Source organism: Citrus clementina, unplaced genomic scaffold, assembly GCF_000493195.1.
Source record: "Citrus clementina cultivar Clemenules unplaced genomic scaffold, Citrus_clementina_v1.0 scaffold_2, whole genome shotgun sequence".
Lineage (NCBI taxonomy): Eukaryota > Viridiplantae > Streptophyta > Magnoliopsida > Sapindales > Rutaceae > Citrus > Citrus x clementina.
In genome coordinates, this window is record NW_006262688.1 from 26,074,275 (window position 1) to 26,093,714 (window position 19,440).

General features: G+C 31.5%; 3 protein-coding genes across 3 annotated transcripts; all 3 read right to left on the reverse strand.

Annotated features, from left to right (window-relative positions):
• Positions 1-2,000: 2,000 nt before the first annotated feature.
• Positions 2,001-4,288, reverse strand: LOC18052431 (protein trichome birefringence-like 43). Its single transcript, XM_006447961.2, has 5 exons — positions 3,992-4,288; positions 3,097-3,268; positions 2,692-2,867; positions 2,431-2,589; positions 2,001-2,307 (listed from the first exon to the last, which is right to left on the reverse strand). Exons 1-5 carry the CDS (start codon positions 4,249-4,251, stop codon positions 2,001-2,003), a joined length of 1,074 nt encoding a protein of 357 aa, XP_006448024.1. The 5' UTR covers positions 4,252-4,288.
• A 924-nt stretch (positions 4,289-5,212) lies between these two features.
• On the reverse strand, positions 5,213-8,403 carry LOC18052432 (protein trichome birefringence-like 43). Its single transcript, XM_006447962.2, has 5 exons — positions 8,132-8,403; positions 6,394-6,565; positions 5,946-6,121; positions 5,674-5,832; positions 5,213-5,545 (listed from the first exon to the last, which is right to left on the reverse strand). The coding sequence occupies exons 1-5, from the start codon at positions 8,371-8,373 to the stop codon at positions 5,239-5,241; spliced, it is 1,056 nt and encodes a 351-aa protein (XP_006448025.2). The 5' UTR covers positions 8,374-8,403; the 3' UTR covers positions 5,213-5,238.
• Positions 8,404-8,975: 572 nt separating this feature from the next.
• Positions 8,976-12,087, reverse strand: LOC18052433. The gene is made up of 6 exons (XM_006447963.2): positions 11,873-12,087; positions 11,362-11,475; positions 10,995-11,265; positions 10,696-10,810; positions 10,211-10,375; positions 8,976-9,320 (listed from the first exon to the last, which is right to left on the reverse strand). Exons 1-6 carry the CDS (start codon positions 11,981-11,983, stop codon positions 9,284-9,286), a joined length of 813 nt encoding a protein of 270 aa, XP_006448026.1. The 5' UTR covers positions 11,984-12,087; the 3' UTR covers positions 8,976-9,283.
• Between the last annotated feature and the right edge of the window lie 7,353 nt (positions 12,088-19,440).

Here is a 19,440-nt window from a genome sequence, read left to right on the forward strand (position 1 = left end):
TAAACGTGCTCAAAATGCAAGACATGCAGCAATGCGTCTCGTGGCCCAACCTCAATTAACTAGAACTGATCTGGACGAAATTCTGCGGAATCCTAGGAGGAAAGGGGTAAATAGGAAAATAGTGAGCTTGCGGCTCAGTGAGTGGATGTAATTATATATATTAAAATAATAATAATAATAATATAGTGTACTGGTGCTTATGCATAACTATGTGACATAACTCCACATTGAATATCATGCATCAGCAAACATGGAATTCATACATACATACATCACAAACTGCACCAAATAGTATCCAGGGGAAATAACTCTCAATACTCATCGGGATCATCATCGCACAAGTAGAGCAGAGGAAAAACCTCTCAATACCCTGCGGAATTTAGCTACATCGCTCGAATAGAGTAACCTAACTCTTAATACGCATGCGTAGAGTCTAGGGGGATAGGTACATATATGGTAACTGGCAATCACATCTCATGACTCAATCAAACAAATAATATGCGTACATATAATCATAACATGATATTAAATCATAATATCAAACATAAATGCTGCACATAATACATAATAGTAATAATAATATCCACTCACAAATCCTGTTTCACTTTGGGGTTCATTGGGGCTCTTGTAGGTTCTTGGATTCTCGAGTTCCTCCTAAAATACAGGGTTCGAAAATTAACTGTTAGAACTGATATAAAAACTTATACGTAGCATGTAAATTGTAACATAACCGCTCAAATTTCATAAATCTATTACCCACTGATTCAATGGATATAATTCTAACTATCCAATTCTATTTTCTGTAACTTTTCTTTTCAATTTCTCTCTTCCCCACTCTCGGCTTATTCCTTTTCCTTCCTCCTTTTCTTTTCTTCTTTTCTTTTTTTCTTTTCCTTCTCTTTTCTCTCGGTTTCTCTTCTTTTCTTCTCTCGGTCTTGCTTTGTTTTTGCTCTCGGTTCTCAAATTTAGTAAATGAAGCAATTCTCAAAATGTTTCATTTTATGTAGCCACTGACTGGGCCACCGAATGCAAGCAAGCAGCTCTCACTTTATTTTAAATATATAATCACCGCCTCAAGCAAATGGGAGGAACATGCACGTGCCAAACAAAGAGGTGAAGCAAGCAGCTTGTATTGCATGCAATGGGCAGCTGACCACTTATTTTCCTAAACACGGTTGGCTTCCTTTTTTTTTTTTTTTCAACCAGTGCATGGCCAGCGGTGCATGACAAATAGAGATTTGGACTCTATAGAATTTTAGAGTTGCTCATATATTACGAGAGATACTTATATACCTACTAATCATATTTATTAGTAGTTTATTTTACTTAGTGTAATATATATTATGGTTTATATATATATATATATAGTTCTTCCCTGTTACTAGTGCCCTCATTTTTTTTTTTCATGTGAACACAATATTAAAATATGTGATTTAAGAGAGTTAATTTTTAATTTTTTTAAACTGCATGATTTAAAAGCGTGCTTCATTAAAAACAAAAGAAAAAAGAAAAATGAGGACGTCATGTATTTTAATACTTCAAGCCTTATATATAAACATGTATTTTAATATTTCAAACCCCTTGTTTTTTTACTATACATCTTGTTCGATATGCATGATTTGTGAAAGAGATGGCAAGAGCATGAACGAATAACAAAAATACGGAGAACTAAAAATGGAAATGCAAATAAAATATTTGATAGACTGTAATACTGCATTACCACCAGCACATTATATCATTGAGGCCTTAATTGAATTAATTTGAACCACAAATGAAGTTTAGGGAAATACCAAGACATAAACCTAATTATAAAAAAAACATGTATAAACAATTAATTCAACAGTTTATTCATAAGAGAACTAATTATTAACAACGTAATTAATTAATTGCTATATAGCGCCAAGTAAGCATATATATAAACAATGAAACGAGAAATATTAGTTTCACAAGGAGAAACATAAAATTCCCAACAAATTTTAATTTGCTTTCATTTAACATATCTAATTTGAGTAGGGAAAGAGAACTGCGTACAGCAGTTGATTCCAAGTATCAGGAACTCCAGGAAGACACCAGTGGCTGCAATCCGTGGCACGGGGACCTCCATAGCCGTAAGCCGAAGGGTGACCATCTTTCCGAAGTTGTGACAGCGTTGTTACATTTAGCAATCGAACTTTCTTCGATAGTTTTCGTACAACGTTTTCAACAATTGCTTCTTCTGGATGTCTACCTCCAGGATAGCTACGCCCCATCACTGGCCGAGTTTCTCCTATGCAATTCTTCGCATTTCGATCCCCCCAATCACTTGAGCTATATACATATATAAAAGATCCATTCTATGAGTATTTCATTTTTTATATTCATTTGATGTGGGATGTAATTGGTTAATTAATTAATTATGAAATACATACGTAGTATGTCTCAGTAACTTACTTCATATGATCTGGGGAAATGCCCCGGAAAATGACCTTTGTTTTAGAATTATCTACATTCGAATTCACCCATTTAGCCCATGTATTCAATGCTTTGCTGTAGGCAACCAAGCGATTCATGTCTTTGTATGTGTTGTTCATGTCTTGAATTATATCCCATCTGAAGGAGAACAGAAAAACAAAAATGTGCTTATTATTATTATTTTTATTGTGAGAAATTATTAATCAATGTGTGTAGTTACTTGATGTATATCTCACGTACGGTTGTTTTCTTCCAGTATGAAGCCACCAATGCCACGAGTCAAATATCAATACATCAGCCGTCTTCCAGAGATCTCCACTCGAGATTGAATTCAGTTTCAGCACTCGCCCACTTTTCTCACCAACAATATCAACAAGAAATGCATTGCGGGAGAACATCACCGACACATTATGTGCCTGCAGATTAAATTAATTCTGTAGTTATGGTTGTTCACCATGCATATATCAACACGGAAGGCCTATAACTAGATCTACACACAATATTATTGATGGAAACCTGCATTAACTATAGTTGACTTCTTTTATCGAACCATTTTAGCGTACAGTTGACTTTTGTCACATGCGTACTTATTACATAATTAAAACTTTAACTAATATAAATGCATGAGTTAATTAATTTAATTACCGGGAAGCTGAATTTGGAGAGCCCTCCTGTTCTGATTAATGTATATTTAGCCTTTGGCACGGCTAAATGAAGCATGCAAGTAAGGGATTGCCATTGATTTAAGCTAATCGAGTCACCTACAAACAGTATGCGCTTTCCTCTGAATCTCTCCAAGAAAACTCCACCTCTAAATCTGCAACATTAATTAAAAAGGTCCAATTAATTAATAATTTGGGAGCATCTATTATATGCAATACAATAATTGTAACCAAGTGACAAAAATTATAACTCGCGTAAGGCCCAAAGGGACCATTAAAGAAAGAAGACAAATATAACATTGAAGGCAATATTTGGTAGCATTATACAAGTCATTTTCTTGTTTTTAATTTAGAGCCCAAAATTGAAGTGATAATCAAGCACCATCAAATTAATTCCGTCGAAATTCTGATATGGAGTGCCAATAAGGCAATAACTCCCATTGGTGGACTTCGATGCTTGGATCATATATATCATCTATTCTCTATGTGGTGCCCGGCCATAATTTTCCAATTTTTGTGGTAATTTAAAATTAAATTGGCTAATTTAATTTGAGTAATTAAAGGCAATGTGATTATGATATATGCATGTAGTTATGAATATTCAAGGCTAATGCAAAAAGCAAGTGTCGGGACCATAAGGCACGGACTACTCTGTGAATGGGAAATTAATTAATCTCATGAAGAATTAAATAGACATTACTCATAGCGTATTGCTATAGTTTTGCGTAGTTTAATTAGGATTCAGGTCTCTAATCTACTGATTTTGATACTTGCATAATGTATAAGTCACCAGACATTATTTTAATATGTATATATGCTAATATTGTCTTCTTCAAGATTTAAGAGAAGATGAAGCAGAAGAAGAAGAAGAAGGATACCTTGGCAACTTGCATGAAGTGGGCTTCCATCTGTATTTGAGATACATGTTATCAGGACGACCATTCTTTCGGCAGTCAAATTCCTGCTCTATGAAGGGACAATTGCTTGCATTGTAGAGGGGATACTTGGGATCGTAAACCCATTTTCCTTGGAAAATATCACACTTATTATCGTTCTTTAATTCATAAGCTCCATATACACCTCGATGAAGAAAAAGAGCCACGACCAGTAATGTACCAGCAAGAGCCACTGAACCCATTTCAATGTGTGAAAGAGAGAGTACTTAGAAAGAGAGAGATGACTATATATCTATATATAAAAAGGAAAGGAAAGGACTTGGATATTGATTGTGTGGTCATGTGCATACATGAAACGTAATGTAACGGCTCTTACGAAATTAAGCCAGAAAATTTCTATCGAAGCTGTTGTTATTCTGCAGTCTTTTACAGCAAGACGTTGATAGAAAACGATCGAAAACGAAATGATCATCTATTTATAACAAATTTTCTCCATGAAAGATGTCGGTGATATATTGAGAAATAATATTGCACGCAAAATTGAAAAGTAAAGCAAGAGTAGATATCCTTTTCTAAAAAAATATTAATTCTTCATATTCTCTTCTTAATTAGCAGTATATTTAATTTATATGCACGTTAATTTGTTCCTGGCGTGGCCGTCGACTTTTGGATTCCACCGGCATTTACCCAGGCAGAATTTTCCTACACATTTTTTTTATAAGGTTTGGAGGGAAGTGGGCTTCTAGTGATGAAGGACATTTTTAATTACAGAACAATTACCTTTATTTTGTGACTATTTGTAATAACATTTGATGCAAAGAACGTGGTTAAGATACGTAGTAGTCAGAACGTGCCTAGGCTTTTTATATTTTATTATAAATATTTGATGCCAAGAACGTGATAATTAAAATGATGTATTAGCCCCTTTATAAATTATTCATTCATCACATTTTTGTGATTTGGGTTATGATTTATGAATGGATTTAAAGAACATGATTGAGTTTAACTGTTAATTTTCAGCCAGCTATGCATACCTTACATATCTTGACAAATTTTCAAACGTCAAGGGGGCGCGTTAATGTTAAAAAAAAAATCTTCCTTTAGGATAATGCCTGCGTTACTTCTGAATCAATTAGAAAAAAAAAAAGGACAATAATGCCTTGACTAAATCAACGTAAAAAATTCAATCTCTATTATAAGAAAATTGAGATTGTAACTTTGTTCGGTTATTAGCTTCGAACCAAAGTAGCGTATAAGAGTTGGTTCCAAGTATCGGGAACACCAGCTAAACACCAGTGGCTGCAGTCGGCTTCCATGTGGCCGCCGACGCCGCCATAGATGGAAGGATGTGCGTCTTTTCTTAGCTGTGATAGCATCGTCACACCGAGCAGATGCACCGGCTTCGACATATTACTTATCACTTTCTCTACCACAAGCTCTGCTGCTGGTGAACCTCGCCGATACTTGTGCACAATAAATGGTTGTGTTTCCTCCCTGCAATCTTTCGTTGCATTCGAATGCCCCCAACTAGTCGCGCTGATTCAATCAAAATAATATCTATTAAGAATCCTACTGAGCTTTCAAAGATTTTGTGTCACGGTCAGATTAATAATGATCTTATATATTTTCTTAGTTAGTCCCAAGATGCACAGCTATATTCTTACTTGGTATGATCAGGGGAAACGCCTTGGTAAAAGACCTTGGTTTTGGTTGGATCAATGTTGGTGTCGACCCATTTAGCCCATGTGTTCAATGCTTTCTCAAACGCTACCAGGCGGTTCATATCTCTCATAGTTCTACTTCCGTCTTCGATATAGTCCCATCTGTGATACACAGAGAGAAGAAAAGTTACTGAAATTCAAATCAGAAGGGGATCTCCTTTATGTCCATGAAGGTTATATTAATCGGTCAGATGAAAACGTTCAATATTAATTACTCTTGCTTCCTTCCGGAATGAAGCCACCAGTGCCACGTGTTGAAGATCAATACGTCTTTGTCCTTCCACAATGCCCCACTTTCGGTGGAGCCAAGTTTGAGAACTCGTCCTGCGCTTGTCTTTACTAAATCGACAAGAAATGGTTTGCGGGAGAACATGACTTGAGTGTTGAACCCCTATAAAATATCGAGTGTATGATAAGGTGCATGAACTAATTGCTCCGTAAGTTCAAATAGTGATAATAATTGAAATGAGTCTACCATGTACATAGTCTCATTGTGGTGGTAACTATATCATCGTATACATACAACTATTAATTTAATCTCATGCTATATTTTTCTTTTTGTGGTTTGTTTTTTATTTGGGCAAATTAAGGAAGATAGGATTGCAAATAGGAAGCATGCAATTGAAATTAACGAGTAGTGAAATTAAGCATCTAATTAATTACCAGAAATGTGAATGTGGAGAGGTCACCAACCCTTGTTAATTGGTACTTGGACTCGGGCACAGCTTTGTGGAGCATGCATGTGAGCGATTGCCACTGGTTTAGACTGAGTGAATCTCCTACGAACAATATGCTTTTACCTTGATGTCTTAACAAGAAATCTCGACCATTAAACCTACATCAATCGCGTTCATTTTCTGATTCATACCGTGGAACCGAGGGGTCCACGCATCTTATCATCATTAATTAAAAGTAATACTGTATGCCAACAGATCGCTCAATTTTTTGAGCAAGAGAATGAAAGCAACATCACAACCACATCTTGTTAATTGTTTGCATGCAAAGCAAATTAAACCACCCATGCATATCATCATTTTGCAGTCGTGTTAGAAGTGCGTTAGTAACGAACAAATGGTACTTAAAATCAAATTAAATATGATGGAAGCAATGTGAAATGTGTCGAGACATTCTGGTTTTGATCACTTCAGAGAAAAAGGGACCATCATCATCATGTTTTCTTGAGTCCAATGCCCTTATAACCACATGCCAACCTATTTACTTAAACGAAACAATTGTCTGGTGATCTTTCTATTTGCAACTTAATTATGTTCTGTTCAAGGAAATGCTATCACTCCTACAAGTGCTTTTATTTAATTTTGGTTGGGACATGACAACTAGACAACTTCTAAAGAGAAACAAATTAGGGGGCCATTGCCAGTCATGTGGACACACAAAAATGATGAGAAAAGATTCAGAATGTTGGTAAAGTAAGTTAAAAATAAGAATAATGATATAACTGTAAGTAAATTTACTTTATATAAATTAATCTGCATAAATTTATTAACTGGATGAAAATATAAGATAATAAAAACAAATCATGTGGACAAGAGGTAATTAATGCATCCTATTGAATTATCACACATTAATTTATATTTTGTACAAAAATTTATAATTATCTCTTTACTCAAAAAATAACAACTAAATGGTTTGATCATATTGGTAAAAAATTTTGCGCAATTCGATAGAATAAAGTATTAAAAAAGGGAAATAAAATTCCAGTTAAACTTGAGATTTAAATAGATGAACTAATTGTTCTTTTATTAATTAAGACTTTCTGTATATATTGATGAACATATCACCAAAAATTAATATCCCAGTCACTGAATAAATTTTCCCCCGGAAAGTCAACTTGATAAAAGAATCTGAAAATAAAGTATTTTCCATGCATGTGAATGCATCATGTGATAGCTATTGGCTAATCAAGCATTTATGAAATGATGAAATCAAAGAAAGAGAGAGCCTAATCATCATTGAAATGTCCCACTGCCCACTGGATGATAATTTTCTATGAAGACATCATTAACGTCCAACAAGTAGTTAGTAGTTTATGCTCAAATCTCAATCACTTAATTATCTGAAGCCAAACATTCTTCAGTTGCCAATATATATGAAAGAAATTATAATATTCATGAAATTTGAAAGACAATAACTTTAAGTCTTAATTAAATCATTTGATTTGGTTCATCATTTGATTTGATTCATATATAATCAATGTCGCTGAGAAAACATTTTTACCCAATAAAAGATAAGAAAATTTCTGGTGCCCTCAAAGCAAAAAGGGAAAGACCAAAGAGTAAAAAGACTAGCCATAGCCAATGTACCACATGTACATATTATATACATTTTACAACAACATTACATACGTTCACTAAGAAAAATGAGAGTGGAGAAATTTATGTACCTTGGAAGATTACAGCCAGTGGGTTGCCATCTATATTTGAGATAGTCTTTGTCCGGCCTGCCATTCTTTTGGCAATCAAATTGTTTTTCTATAAATGGGCAATCTGTGGAGGCATCATACAGAGGATAGGTTTCATCATGAACCCAACTTCCTTGAAATATATCACAGCCTTTACTTTCTCCATGCACAACAAGAGAGAGCAGCAACAGCAGCAGTTTAGCACCAATTGCAAAAGAATCCATAGAGTCAGAGATACAGACAGAGAAATTAAGTAGGAGAAATTTTGGGGAGTATGAAACTTGATCGAGAAATATATATATATGTATGGAAGCAAATGATATGAGTCTTGGGAAGTTGTAATTTGCGAGTGATAATAGAGATTAATTGGTAACTAAGCTAGCCGCTAAATGTAGAAAGAGCAAAATTTGCGTGATTTGGATTTGCTTCCATCTCATATGTACAAGTGAGAAAGAAAAAATGCATGGGGTGACCTGTAAAGAAGATGAGCTTTCCATTTTAGTTAATTAAATTGCACAAATTAATCAGACAACTTTATTTTGTTTTAGGCAGGTTCCATAAGGCGGTCCAAATCCAAACGTTAATGCTACAGTGAGTTTTTTTTTTCAGTTTATTTTAAACAAATGAACTAATAACAAAAGAATTATGCTAACATCAAAACTTGGATACATCTTACCCTTGGTGGTTTCTTATTTAGAAATTTACTGCATTTATAATGGAAAACTTTCTTAATTGATTCAATACATTAAAAAAATATGTAACTAGAAGTCGTCATGTTATATGCAGAGAGAAGACTTGAAATATTCATCTATATACATGTGATATATTCCGATAATCAAATATCATCACACGGTACGGATATTCAAATTCAAATTCAACGTTACTGTGAATAGCTCGGGAACGAATGAGCCGCCAATTATTTCCTCACAGCAGATAGATATTACAACAGCATCATTAGGTATGTAACTCATACAAGAGTTTATTTGGTTCAAGCCAGTCTGTTTGCATACTATTATATATATAGTATCCTCAGCTGGATAACATGAGCTATACTCAGCTGGATAACATGTGCTCACATTAACTTCCGCAAATGGATAGAATTCGTCCTTATGCATGTCTCCATCCCATGGCATCTCAAAGCTTGGGAATGATAATTTGCAGGAGTCCATTTCTGCACTCAAAACAATCGCGAAGTCAGTGTGTTGTACATAGAAATTGCACCTGATAAGTACAAATTCACAAATGTCACAGTCAATTTATAGTAACATGCTACATGTACTTTGAACTCACATTGAATTGCATAAATAAGAAGACATGCAATAACTAAACCAGCCTATAATATTTATTACTATATTAGCAAATAAACAACAGCCACCTCCCGCCCACTCCAACCAGAAACTAGAGAGCAAATATAAGCACAAAGAGCTAAACATGCTAACTGGAGATTCAAGAACAGCATCTAGATGGAACTAGATCTCTCAGAAATAATTTTGTACATTCACAATGTCATGCTAATGTCACATATCCAAAGGTTTAAAAGAGAAACTAAATAGCAATATTTTCTTTATCATACTATTGTTGACAGTAATATGTAGATCAAAATAAATTTTTACATAAGCGAGAAGTAACAAACTACTAGTACTGATATTCTAAGCTCACCAGCTAAAATATGCAATGAGAATCAGAAACTCAAGCTTTTAAGCAATGGATTATGATTGTCAATTTTCTTAATAGAAGATCCGCATCTTAGCATTACATTAAAACATCTTCAAGCTAATGTCAAGACCTCTGGTTCAATTCCAGACAAGTATCTCTCTTTATTTATGCATGCTGAAATGTTAAATTCAAAACCTGCTAGATTAACTATGGTCTCAACATTAGCACTCCCTAATGAATCTTTAAAATGGAAAGATAAAAAATTGCGCGTTAAAGTAATCATTCAAGTACTCATATCAAATATATTGAGCAGTCCCCACAATATGCGCAAGTACACTGCCGCACTATCCCTATTTCCAGAATGTAGAAGTAAACAGAGGACTGGATGAAGGAGATATGACTTACAGAAACTCAGCCGAGATGATGTCTTTGTCCACATTAGTAGGAAGTGCCCACACAATCTGGTATGGCTCTTGCCCATATTCTCTCCTGTGATATGCAGAGATTGAACCATTTGAACAACCAGCTACTTTCCAACACTCAGTGGAATGTTTTGCCATCACAGTTAATCTGCCAAAAACATAGCATTTTATCAAATCTAATTTCAAACTAGAATTTTAATATGTCGATGACTACGAATAATTAGTTGCCTAAAGAAAATCAAAATATACATAACATGATAAAAATAGCGAGTTATACGCAGAGAAAATTATCCAACTAGCACAAAATCTGAGGCAAAATCTATACAAAGTCGAATATAAATAATCTGTAATAAATTAAGAGATGCAAATGACTCAACTAGCACAAAATCTGAAGCAGAATCTACGAAAAGTCCAATACAAAAAATCTGTAATAAATTTAGAGATGCAAATCATGGAAAAAGATATTACTTTCGGTCATCCACCTCCACTCTAATGTCATTGACGTGAACACCAGGAATTTCTACTGTCATGACATAATTGCTTCCCAGTTCTGAGACATTCATCCTTGGAGACCACTCAATTCCTGAAAAAAAGGAAAAAAAAAATATAAATTATACTCTTACATACCTCTAACTGAAATATCTGGTTACAGAAATAGTATTCTAACTCACGTCAATGTTGTGCAGACCCTGTTTCCACTATTAGAACAGGAAGCATTTGACCTTGCTTTATCAAATGCTCACATGTCCAAGTAACAAACTACTTACCGGTAGGCTTAAAAGATGGTGATTTCTTGTTAGAACCAAACTGCACTTGTTTAACACTTCTTCCATCTGGTTTGGCAAACTTGCGAAGGTCAGGTGTTGATAGTTTGCAATCTTGCGGCAAAGGTTGCATCAGTGTATAATTTCGAAATTCTGCTGGTTCCATCCTTGCAGGTCTAGAAAACAGTGGTGCTTCAGGAGAAGCATCGCACTTGAGAGGCATACAACTACAAGGTCTGGCAAACATTGGTGCATCAAAAGCATTGCAAGGGCTCTGAAAAATAGTTTAGGAAAGCACCAAACCAACAAAAAAATCAGTTCCCAGGAACAACATGAAAAAATTGAAATATTAAAAATGCAATGCAAGCACCTGTTCATTTGAAGCTGGCCTCATGAAACAGCCTTGAGCATTGGATGCCTGGCGTGCAAAATTCACTCTGTTATCACACCTCCGGATCACAGAATTTAGACTGCTGCTGCAGTTCTGAAACCAAGTAGACAAATGAATCATGCTAAAATATGCTCATGTGACATGTACAACCACAAATCACAACTCAAATGCTTTAAAAAGGGAAAAGCAGTAACAATTTAGCCAACAGAGGAATCACTACCACACGATGGCTTTATTAAAATTAATTACATAGACTATTTGGATTGATTTTACAAAGGTTTTCTCTTTATCCATCAATGCATAATGCCATAGTCAATCACACTAAAAGCCTAAAAAGGACCCTAATGTTAAATTAAATATACCATCAGATAAACTCTTCACTGTATATTCATTCAGTTTCAAAATTAATGTTTTTTTGGCATAAACACTGAGGCAGAATATGATATAAAATAGCCAAAAGATTGAGTAGTTAAATAAATTAAAAAGTTACCATGGGAAGAAGGTGGGTGGTGGAAGAGATGATATCATCATTCATAATGGTTGCTGCAACGACGTGGCCAGTAATTCTGTTGATTCTGCGTCTCGCTACTTCAGCCTCCATTTTCCTAAAGCTTTACTTATCCCAACAAATCTTCTGGAATTTTCAGCTTGAGATAAAAGCGAAGACAGCTTAATGGGAGTGAGCGAGTGGGACTGCGGGAGATATTTTAGCGCAACCGTATGCATGATTGATGGCCACCCTGGCAAATATCGAATGCCACGTGTCCCCTCGAGCCAAAAAAAATCAGCACAGTTCCTACTTGCTATGCTGGAAGGAAATGACCTACCATTGGGTTATTTAGTTTACACTTAACGAGTCTTTTACTAAAACTTCATCAAATTATAAAACTGGAGATCTTCAAGTGTTGAATTAATACTACAAAGCTCAGGACCTGTTCGAAGTACATTTTTCTGTTCTTGAAGTTACTCTCACGTGCGTATACGTTCTTATGAAAATATATTCTAATTAACCGTTTTAATTTAATTGAATATGTATTGATCAAGAAGGTATAATAATAAGAGTAATCATTTATGGTGCGTTTATTTTATAGAATAGAAATGGGTTGAAATAGAAATGGATTGGGGATGAGAATGAGTTAAAATGGAAATGAGAAATGAGAATGAGATTTTAATGTTTATTTGGTAAAAATAAATGAGAATAGGAATGTGTTGAAATGTCATTAATGTGTTTACTTAGCAAAATAAATGAGAACGAGGAATGAGACTATGGGAATGAGCATTAATTTACCAAAATACTCATAGTATTAAATAATATAATTTTTATTATATAGATACGTATATAAATATTATTAAAAAAATTATATTAATTAAAAAATAAATTTAATAATAATAAATGTTAATAATGATAATATTAATAAAAATAATAATAACAATAATTAATAGTAACTAAAATAATAAAGTTAATAAAATTTAATAATAATAAATGTTAATAATGATAATATTTAATAAAATAATATTAACAGTAATTAATAATAGCTAAAATAATAAAGTTAATAAAATATTATATAATACTAATATTAATAGTAATAATAATAAATGTTAATAATGATAATATTAATAAAAATAATTAATAATAATTAAAATAATAAAGTTAATAAAATTTAATAATAATATTAATAACAATAATAAATGTTAATAATGATAATATTAATAAAAATAATATTAAAAATAATTAATAATAACTAAAATAATAAATTTAATAAAATTTAATAATAATATTAATAACAATAATAAATGTTAATAATGATAATATTAATAAAAATAATATTAAAAATAATTAATAATAACTAAAATAATAAAGTTAATAAAATTTAATAATAATATTAATAACAATAATAAATGTTAATAATGATAATATTAATAAAAATAATATTAAAATAATTAATAATAACTAAAATAATAAAGTTAATAAAATTTAATAATAATAATAATAATAATAATAATAATAAATGTTAATAATGATAATATTAATAAAATTAATAATAACAATAATTAATAATAACTAACATAATAAACTTAACATTATTATTGTTCATATTATTTTTATTAATGTTATTTTTATTAATATTATCATTATTAACATTTATTATTATTATTATTAAATTTATTATTTTAGTTATTATTAATTATTGTTAATATTATTTTTATTAATATTATCATTGTTAACACTTATTATTATTAACAATAATTAATAATAACTAAAATAATAAAGTTAATATTATTATTATTAAATTTTATTAACTTTATTATTTTAGTTATTATTAATTATTGTTATTATTATTTTTATTAATATTATCATTATTAACAATAAAAATAATGATAAAAATAATTAATTTATCATTATTATTAATATTATCATTGTTGTTGTTGTTATTATTATTATTAATGACATTTAAAATAATAAAATTAATTGTGATTTGAATAAGGGTAATTTAGGAAATATGAAAAAATTAGAGGGATATAAAAATAAACATATATTTCATTGACATTCTCTCATTTTCATTCCCAACCTCCCTATAGGAATGAGATTCTCATTCCTTATTTCCAAAGTGTGTGGGACCTATTTATTTTATTCTCATTCCCAAATTACATTTTATTAAGTAAACATGAGTTTCATTCTCATTTCATAAACATTCAAATAAACACATCATTAGTCATTTAGCGGATAATAATTAATTACTATACAGTTGTTCATTGCCCTGTCTAATTAATTTATAATTTAAATATTATTTATAAAAAAATTATAAATTTTACCACATGTCTAAGTGCTCAGTGTTCGATAAACATGGGTACTCGCTAAATCGTCTTTATAAATTATAAAATATGATTGTTTTCTCTTTGATGGAGTACGAACGCTTACATACTTGAAACTTTTGTTAATTTTGAAAAAAGCCAGCAATGCTGTGAGCATCAGAGCATGTTTCTCTTCCTTAATTACCTGAAAGTTGTTTTTATTTTTTTTATTTTTTAGCAAAGGTTTTTCTAGAAGGATAAGAGGTGGTCTTTTTAAATTAATATATAATCCTTCTAGAAATCTTTCTTTAAAAAATAAATAAAACAAACCAACTTTCAACAAATTAAGGTGCATGTTTGATTTTGTAGGACTTGGTGATAGTAATTTTGGCCAAAGAGACACATTGATTTCTTCTAAATATATAAAAGTTTTAAATCTATAGTTAATTCTATCATTAGTTGTATTAGGTGGTCGTTTAGAGTCCATTGATTCTGGAAGGCTCATTTCTTTTAGATTTATCAGTTAAAATTTTTAGGCATTGTTTGATTTGAGGTATGAAAATAATTTTAAAAATTTTGGATATTATCCAAAAATTTGAATTGTATTCTAAATATTTTCAATGTTTTACATTGCATTTGATATGGTGATATCCAAATACGATTTTTTGATTAAACAGTGTGTGAAAACATGTTGTGAAAACATGTTTTTGATAATATTAAAAAGCTGGAAACAAAATAATCATATGAATTATTATTATACTTTAAGAAAATAATATTTAATGAAAAAGGTGAAATAATAATAATAGATAGAATAATATTGTGTTTACTTCTCAAATCAGGAAATCGGAATTATTATAGTGTTTCCTTCACAAAAAAAAAAATGAGAGTCAAAATCAAAATTGTGGAGTCTACCTCAAATTAGGAAAGAAAAATAGGAGACTGATTCCTGGGGGGTCTCCCATTCCCGAGACTGACAGTTTTGCTCCCATTAAAATTTTTGATATCCCGGAAATGCCCTTGTTTTAAATAAAAAAAATAGCCAAAAAAAAAATCATTGCTAACAATTCCCTCATCGTTGTCGATCATCACTTGTGAAGCAGCGGCTAGTCACCGATTGTAACATCACAAAAGTCGAACCACTAGCAGTAGCTGCCGTCTCGTTCCGATTTGATGATGATGTTGATAAGGATTATTATTATTATTATTATTAGAGTGATGATACAACCACAAACTCTTGTACAAATTTATTTTGTACAAACTGATGTGTCATTAATTCATTAGTTGAATAAAAATATAAAATAATAGAAATAAATCATGTAGGTCGAGAGATATTTAATTCAACCAATTTTATTATGCCACATTAGTTTGTACAAAATAAGTTGGTACAAGAATTTGTGGCTATATCATTATTCTTATCATCATCATCATCATCATCATTATTATTATTATTTGTAATATTAGTATTAATATATTAATAATGAAAAGTACTATAATTAATTAATATTAATGTTAACAATAATTATTATTAAAAATAATTATTAATAATAGTCATATTTGAATAACAATAATTACAATAATCAAAATACAAATAATAATTACGGCAATAATTAATTAAGAATTTTTTAGTAATTTGTAACAATCTAACTTATTTTGATTCAAATTCAAAGATAAAATAAATACATTTCATTTTGATTTAGATTCCTAAATTAAAATAAATAATTTATTCTGATTTTCATTACTTATTTTATTTTCAATTCATTCCGATTTTAACACATTCTTATTCTAATTTAATAAATACACCATAAATGTTTGGAAAATACCTTGGGAAGAAGTAATTTTCGACGGGACAAAATATAGTTCATATTGAAGACAGCAGACGAGATAAGTTGTGGGGAAAAAAAAATTACAAACAAAGCAAGAAACACTTTTGTCAATATACACACACAAACTACATGGCATCTACTTTCCTCAAATATGAACGACAAATCAAACATTTTTAAAATAGAGGACACGTCCTCTATATGATGAAGTGAAAAATGACGGGGCATACAAATTTTACTCTGAGTAAAACACGCACGCCATATCGTCTGTTATTTGAAAATATAAATGAAGTGACATTCAATTTTTATAAATTGGACAACATATAATATGATGAAGGAAACGATGAGTAATACATTCTTTGCTGTAAAGTAAAAGTTGTAATACATGTCATACAAATTATGTACATTTTTATAATATTTTATTAATATGGTGGAATTATTTATGGCTGGTTATACATTAGTGGCTAAAGATATATCACTCTCTTTCAATTTCTTTTTTAATTTATTGAATATAAATTAGCAAACCACTCATTAGATGAGTGGTGAACAACTTCTAATTGTATTTTTTATTTTCTAATGACTTAAATTCACCATTCATGAAATTTTTTTCCTTGGATCTATCCTTATATTCATTTATTAGGAATTTAGGTTGCAACAATTTTCACCTCTATGTCAAAGCTACTTCAAAGAAATTAATTTGTATTTGTAGGAATTAAACCATAAAAGGATAGGAAAATAAAAGAAGTAGAAAATACGTACTAAGATACCTACGAGTTTTACCGTGTTAGAACTTTTTCGGAGTACTTTTTTCGGTTCTTGAAGTTACTTTCACGTGCACATTTGGTTATGAATAGAGTTGGCAACAATAACTGCGGGACTCCAAACCCACGGGGCCCCAATTAATCGGGGCGGGTATGGAGCCCCGAAAAAGTCTGAAAATAAATTCGGGTCTATTTAGGTATGGGTCTAAAACCCTAAACCCTAAACCCAAAACATCTGGAAGTTTCGATGACTAATTCTATTTTAGTTTGCTAAAACATCCAAGAGGACATTTTACTGTACTTGGTTGTGGTTGCAACAATGGTCTGCCTTACCTCCTTAATAGCACTGTGCTGTGCGGACTGCGAACTGGGAATAAACTTTACTTGGATGAATTCCTCTACTTGGTAAGTGATGGACATTATTGATATATTTCACCTTTAATTATTTTGTTAGTATCTTTTTATTTATTATTTTAATTAATTAATTTACTTTTGTTGAGCAGAATAATAAATTGAGGTATTGACAAACTTGGGTAATAATATTTCTTTTCAAATCAACATGTGAATGTGATGATGACTAGACTTGATTGTGTCCATAGCCAACGGCACAATTATATGTGAAAGTGAAAGCAAAAAGTATAAACAAAAACTGAAAATGGCTGGCAACCTGTATCGAAGAGAATCCCCACTATAAAAGAGTATATAGCTTCTTAAGCGTTTGGCCTCTGGATCATATTTTTTAGGAGAAATTTAATAACTTCCAGAATTTAGTTTTTATATTACCTTTGGCATTCTATAAGTCAATTAAGCATCATTAACCATTAAATATAACTAGAAATTATAGATGCTTAATTAGTAAATGTTCGTTGCAGCCAAAGAATAAGCGAGTATTTGTATTTTATCTTTTAAATATCTTAGTACTAGTTGGTTTTAAATCCAGTACATGGTAAAATCAAATTTAATGTTTTGTATATGCATAGTTCTTAATTGTTTGCTTCTAGTAAAATACTAGTTTTATTTTCATTTTAAAATTTTGCTTGTTGGCTTGATTGTAGGTTCGACATTTAATATGTCAAGTTCTTTGCCCACACCTCACTTAATGGATAATGAAGACAATCAAACTCAAGGTGAATCAGCCGCTAGTGTTACTCATGGTGGGTTGCGACGTAGAGGAAGGTTGAGGTCAATTGTGTGGGAGCATTTCGAGAAGAAAAAAATTAACGGGATTGATAAGGCTATTTGCAATTATTGTAAAAATGCATTGGTAGCAAGGAGTAGTGATGGAACAAAGCACTTGCACGATCATTTGAAGACATGTCAAGTGAAAAAGGAAATAGAGGCCATAGAATTCCCACCGGCAAAGAAAGCTGCTGGTGAAAAAGGGAAGACTTTAGTAGAAACTCATTTTAATCCTGATGTTACGAGGAGAAAAATGGCACGTGCTATTGTCATGCATGAGTACCCTCTGAGCATTGTAGAGCATCAGGGTCTGAGGGATGTTATGTCTTCTCTAAATCAATTGTGGAAGCCGATGTCTCGAAATACTATCAAGAAGGAGGTTTTAGACATGTATGAGTGTGAAATGGCCAAATATATCAGTGTATTGGAGCAAACTCAAGGTAGAATTGCCATTACAACTGATATGTGGACTGCAGAAAATCAAACAAAAACATATATGGCAATCACTGCACACTTTATTGATGATGCTTGGGCATTACGGAGCATACTTTTGAGGTAAAATTCTTACTGTTATGATTTTTTTAATTATTAGTGATCAATCTAATTTTTTTTTAATTGTTAATGATCAATTTGATTTTTTTTAATTGTTAATGATCAATCTGTTTTTTTTTAATTATTAATGATCAATTTGATTTTTTTTAATTGTTAATAATCCTTTTTTTTTTAGTTTTTTGGAAGTGTCTGGTTCTCACACAGGCCAAGTGCTTTGTGATAAGCTGATGGGTTTGTTATTGGAGCTCAACATTGGCATAAGTTATCCTCCATAACTATTGACAATGCTGCTACTAATCATCGTATGATTGATTTTATGTTGTTGGCACTAGATAAAAATGATCTTATTTTGGGTGGACAAAAGTTTCATGTTCGTTGTTGTGCCCACATTCTAAATTTGATTGTAAATGATGGTTTAAGTGTGATTGGTGATCTAATTGCAAATATTCACGAGAGTGTTATTTTTTGGTCAGGATCAACTAAAAGGAAATCGACATTTGATGAGAATGCACGTAAATTAGGCATTACTTCTGGTAGAAAACTAGTACAAGACTGTCCAATTAGGTGGGATTCTACTTATCTCATGATATGTTCTGCATTACATTATAAGAACGTTTTTTTGTCGATTGAAGAATATTGATGGACAATATAAGTGTTTGCCTAGTGAGCATGATTGGCAATTGGCTAGTGCCTTAGAAAATGATTTGAAATGTTTTTATGATTGTACAACATTATTTTCTGGTACTAGTTATCCAACATCTAATCTATTTCTGTGCCATATGTGTGATATTAGATTGTGCCTGAATGAATGTGTTTCAACTCCTAGGTATGATGAATTTAGAATCATGGCACAGAAAATGATTGAAAAGTTCGATAAGTATTGGCATGACATGAGTGGAATATTGTCTATTGCATGTATCTTTGATCCTAGGTTCAAAATTAGGTTGGTTGAA

Coding starts and splice junctions, on each gene's coding strand:
- LOC18052432 (XM_006447962.2), bottom strand. CDS start 8,373: ATGGATTCTTTTGCAATTGGTGCTAAACTGCTGCTGTTGCTGCTCTCT. Junction 6,566..8,131: donor ACTGGCTGTAATCTTCCAAG/GTACATAAATTT, acceptor CGATTGATGTAG/GTTTAATGGTCGAGATTTCT. Junction 5,546..5,673: donor GTTTCCCCTGATCATACCAA/GTAAGAATATAG, acceptor TGATTGAATCAG/CGCGACTAGTTGGGGGCATT.
- LOC18052431 (XM_006447961.2), bottom strand. CDS start 4,251: ATGGGTTCAGTGGCTCTTGCTGGTACATTACTGGTCGTGGCTCTTTTT. Junction 2,868..3,096: donor TCTCCAAATTCAGCTTCCCG/GTAATTAAATTA, acceptor TTTAATCTGCAG/GCACATAATGTGTCGGTGAT. Junction 2,590..2,691: donor CATACTGGAAGAAAACAACC/GTACGTGAGATA, acceptor GTTCTCCTTCAG/ATGGGATATAATTCAAGACA.
- LOC18052433 (XM_006447963.2), bottom strand. CDS start 11,983: ATGGAGGCTGAAGTAGCGAGACGCAGAATCAACAGAATTACTGGCCAC. Junction 10,811..10,994: donor ACCATCTTTTAAGCCTACCG/GTAAGTAGTTTG, acceptor CCTTTTTTTCAG/GAATTGAGTGGTCTCCAAGG. Junction 10,376..10,695: donor GTGGAGGTGGATGACCGAAA/GTAATATCTTTT, acceptor TGTTTTTGGCAG/ATTAACTGTGATGGCAAAAC.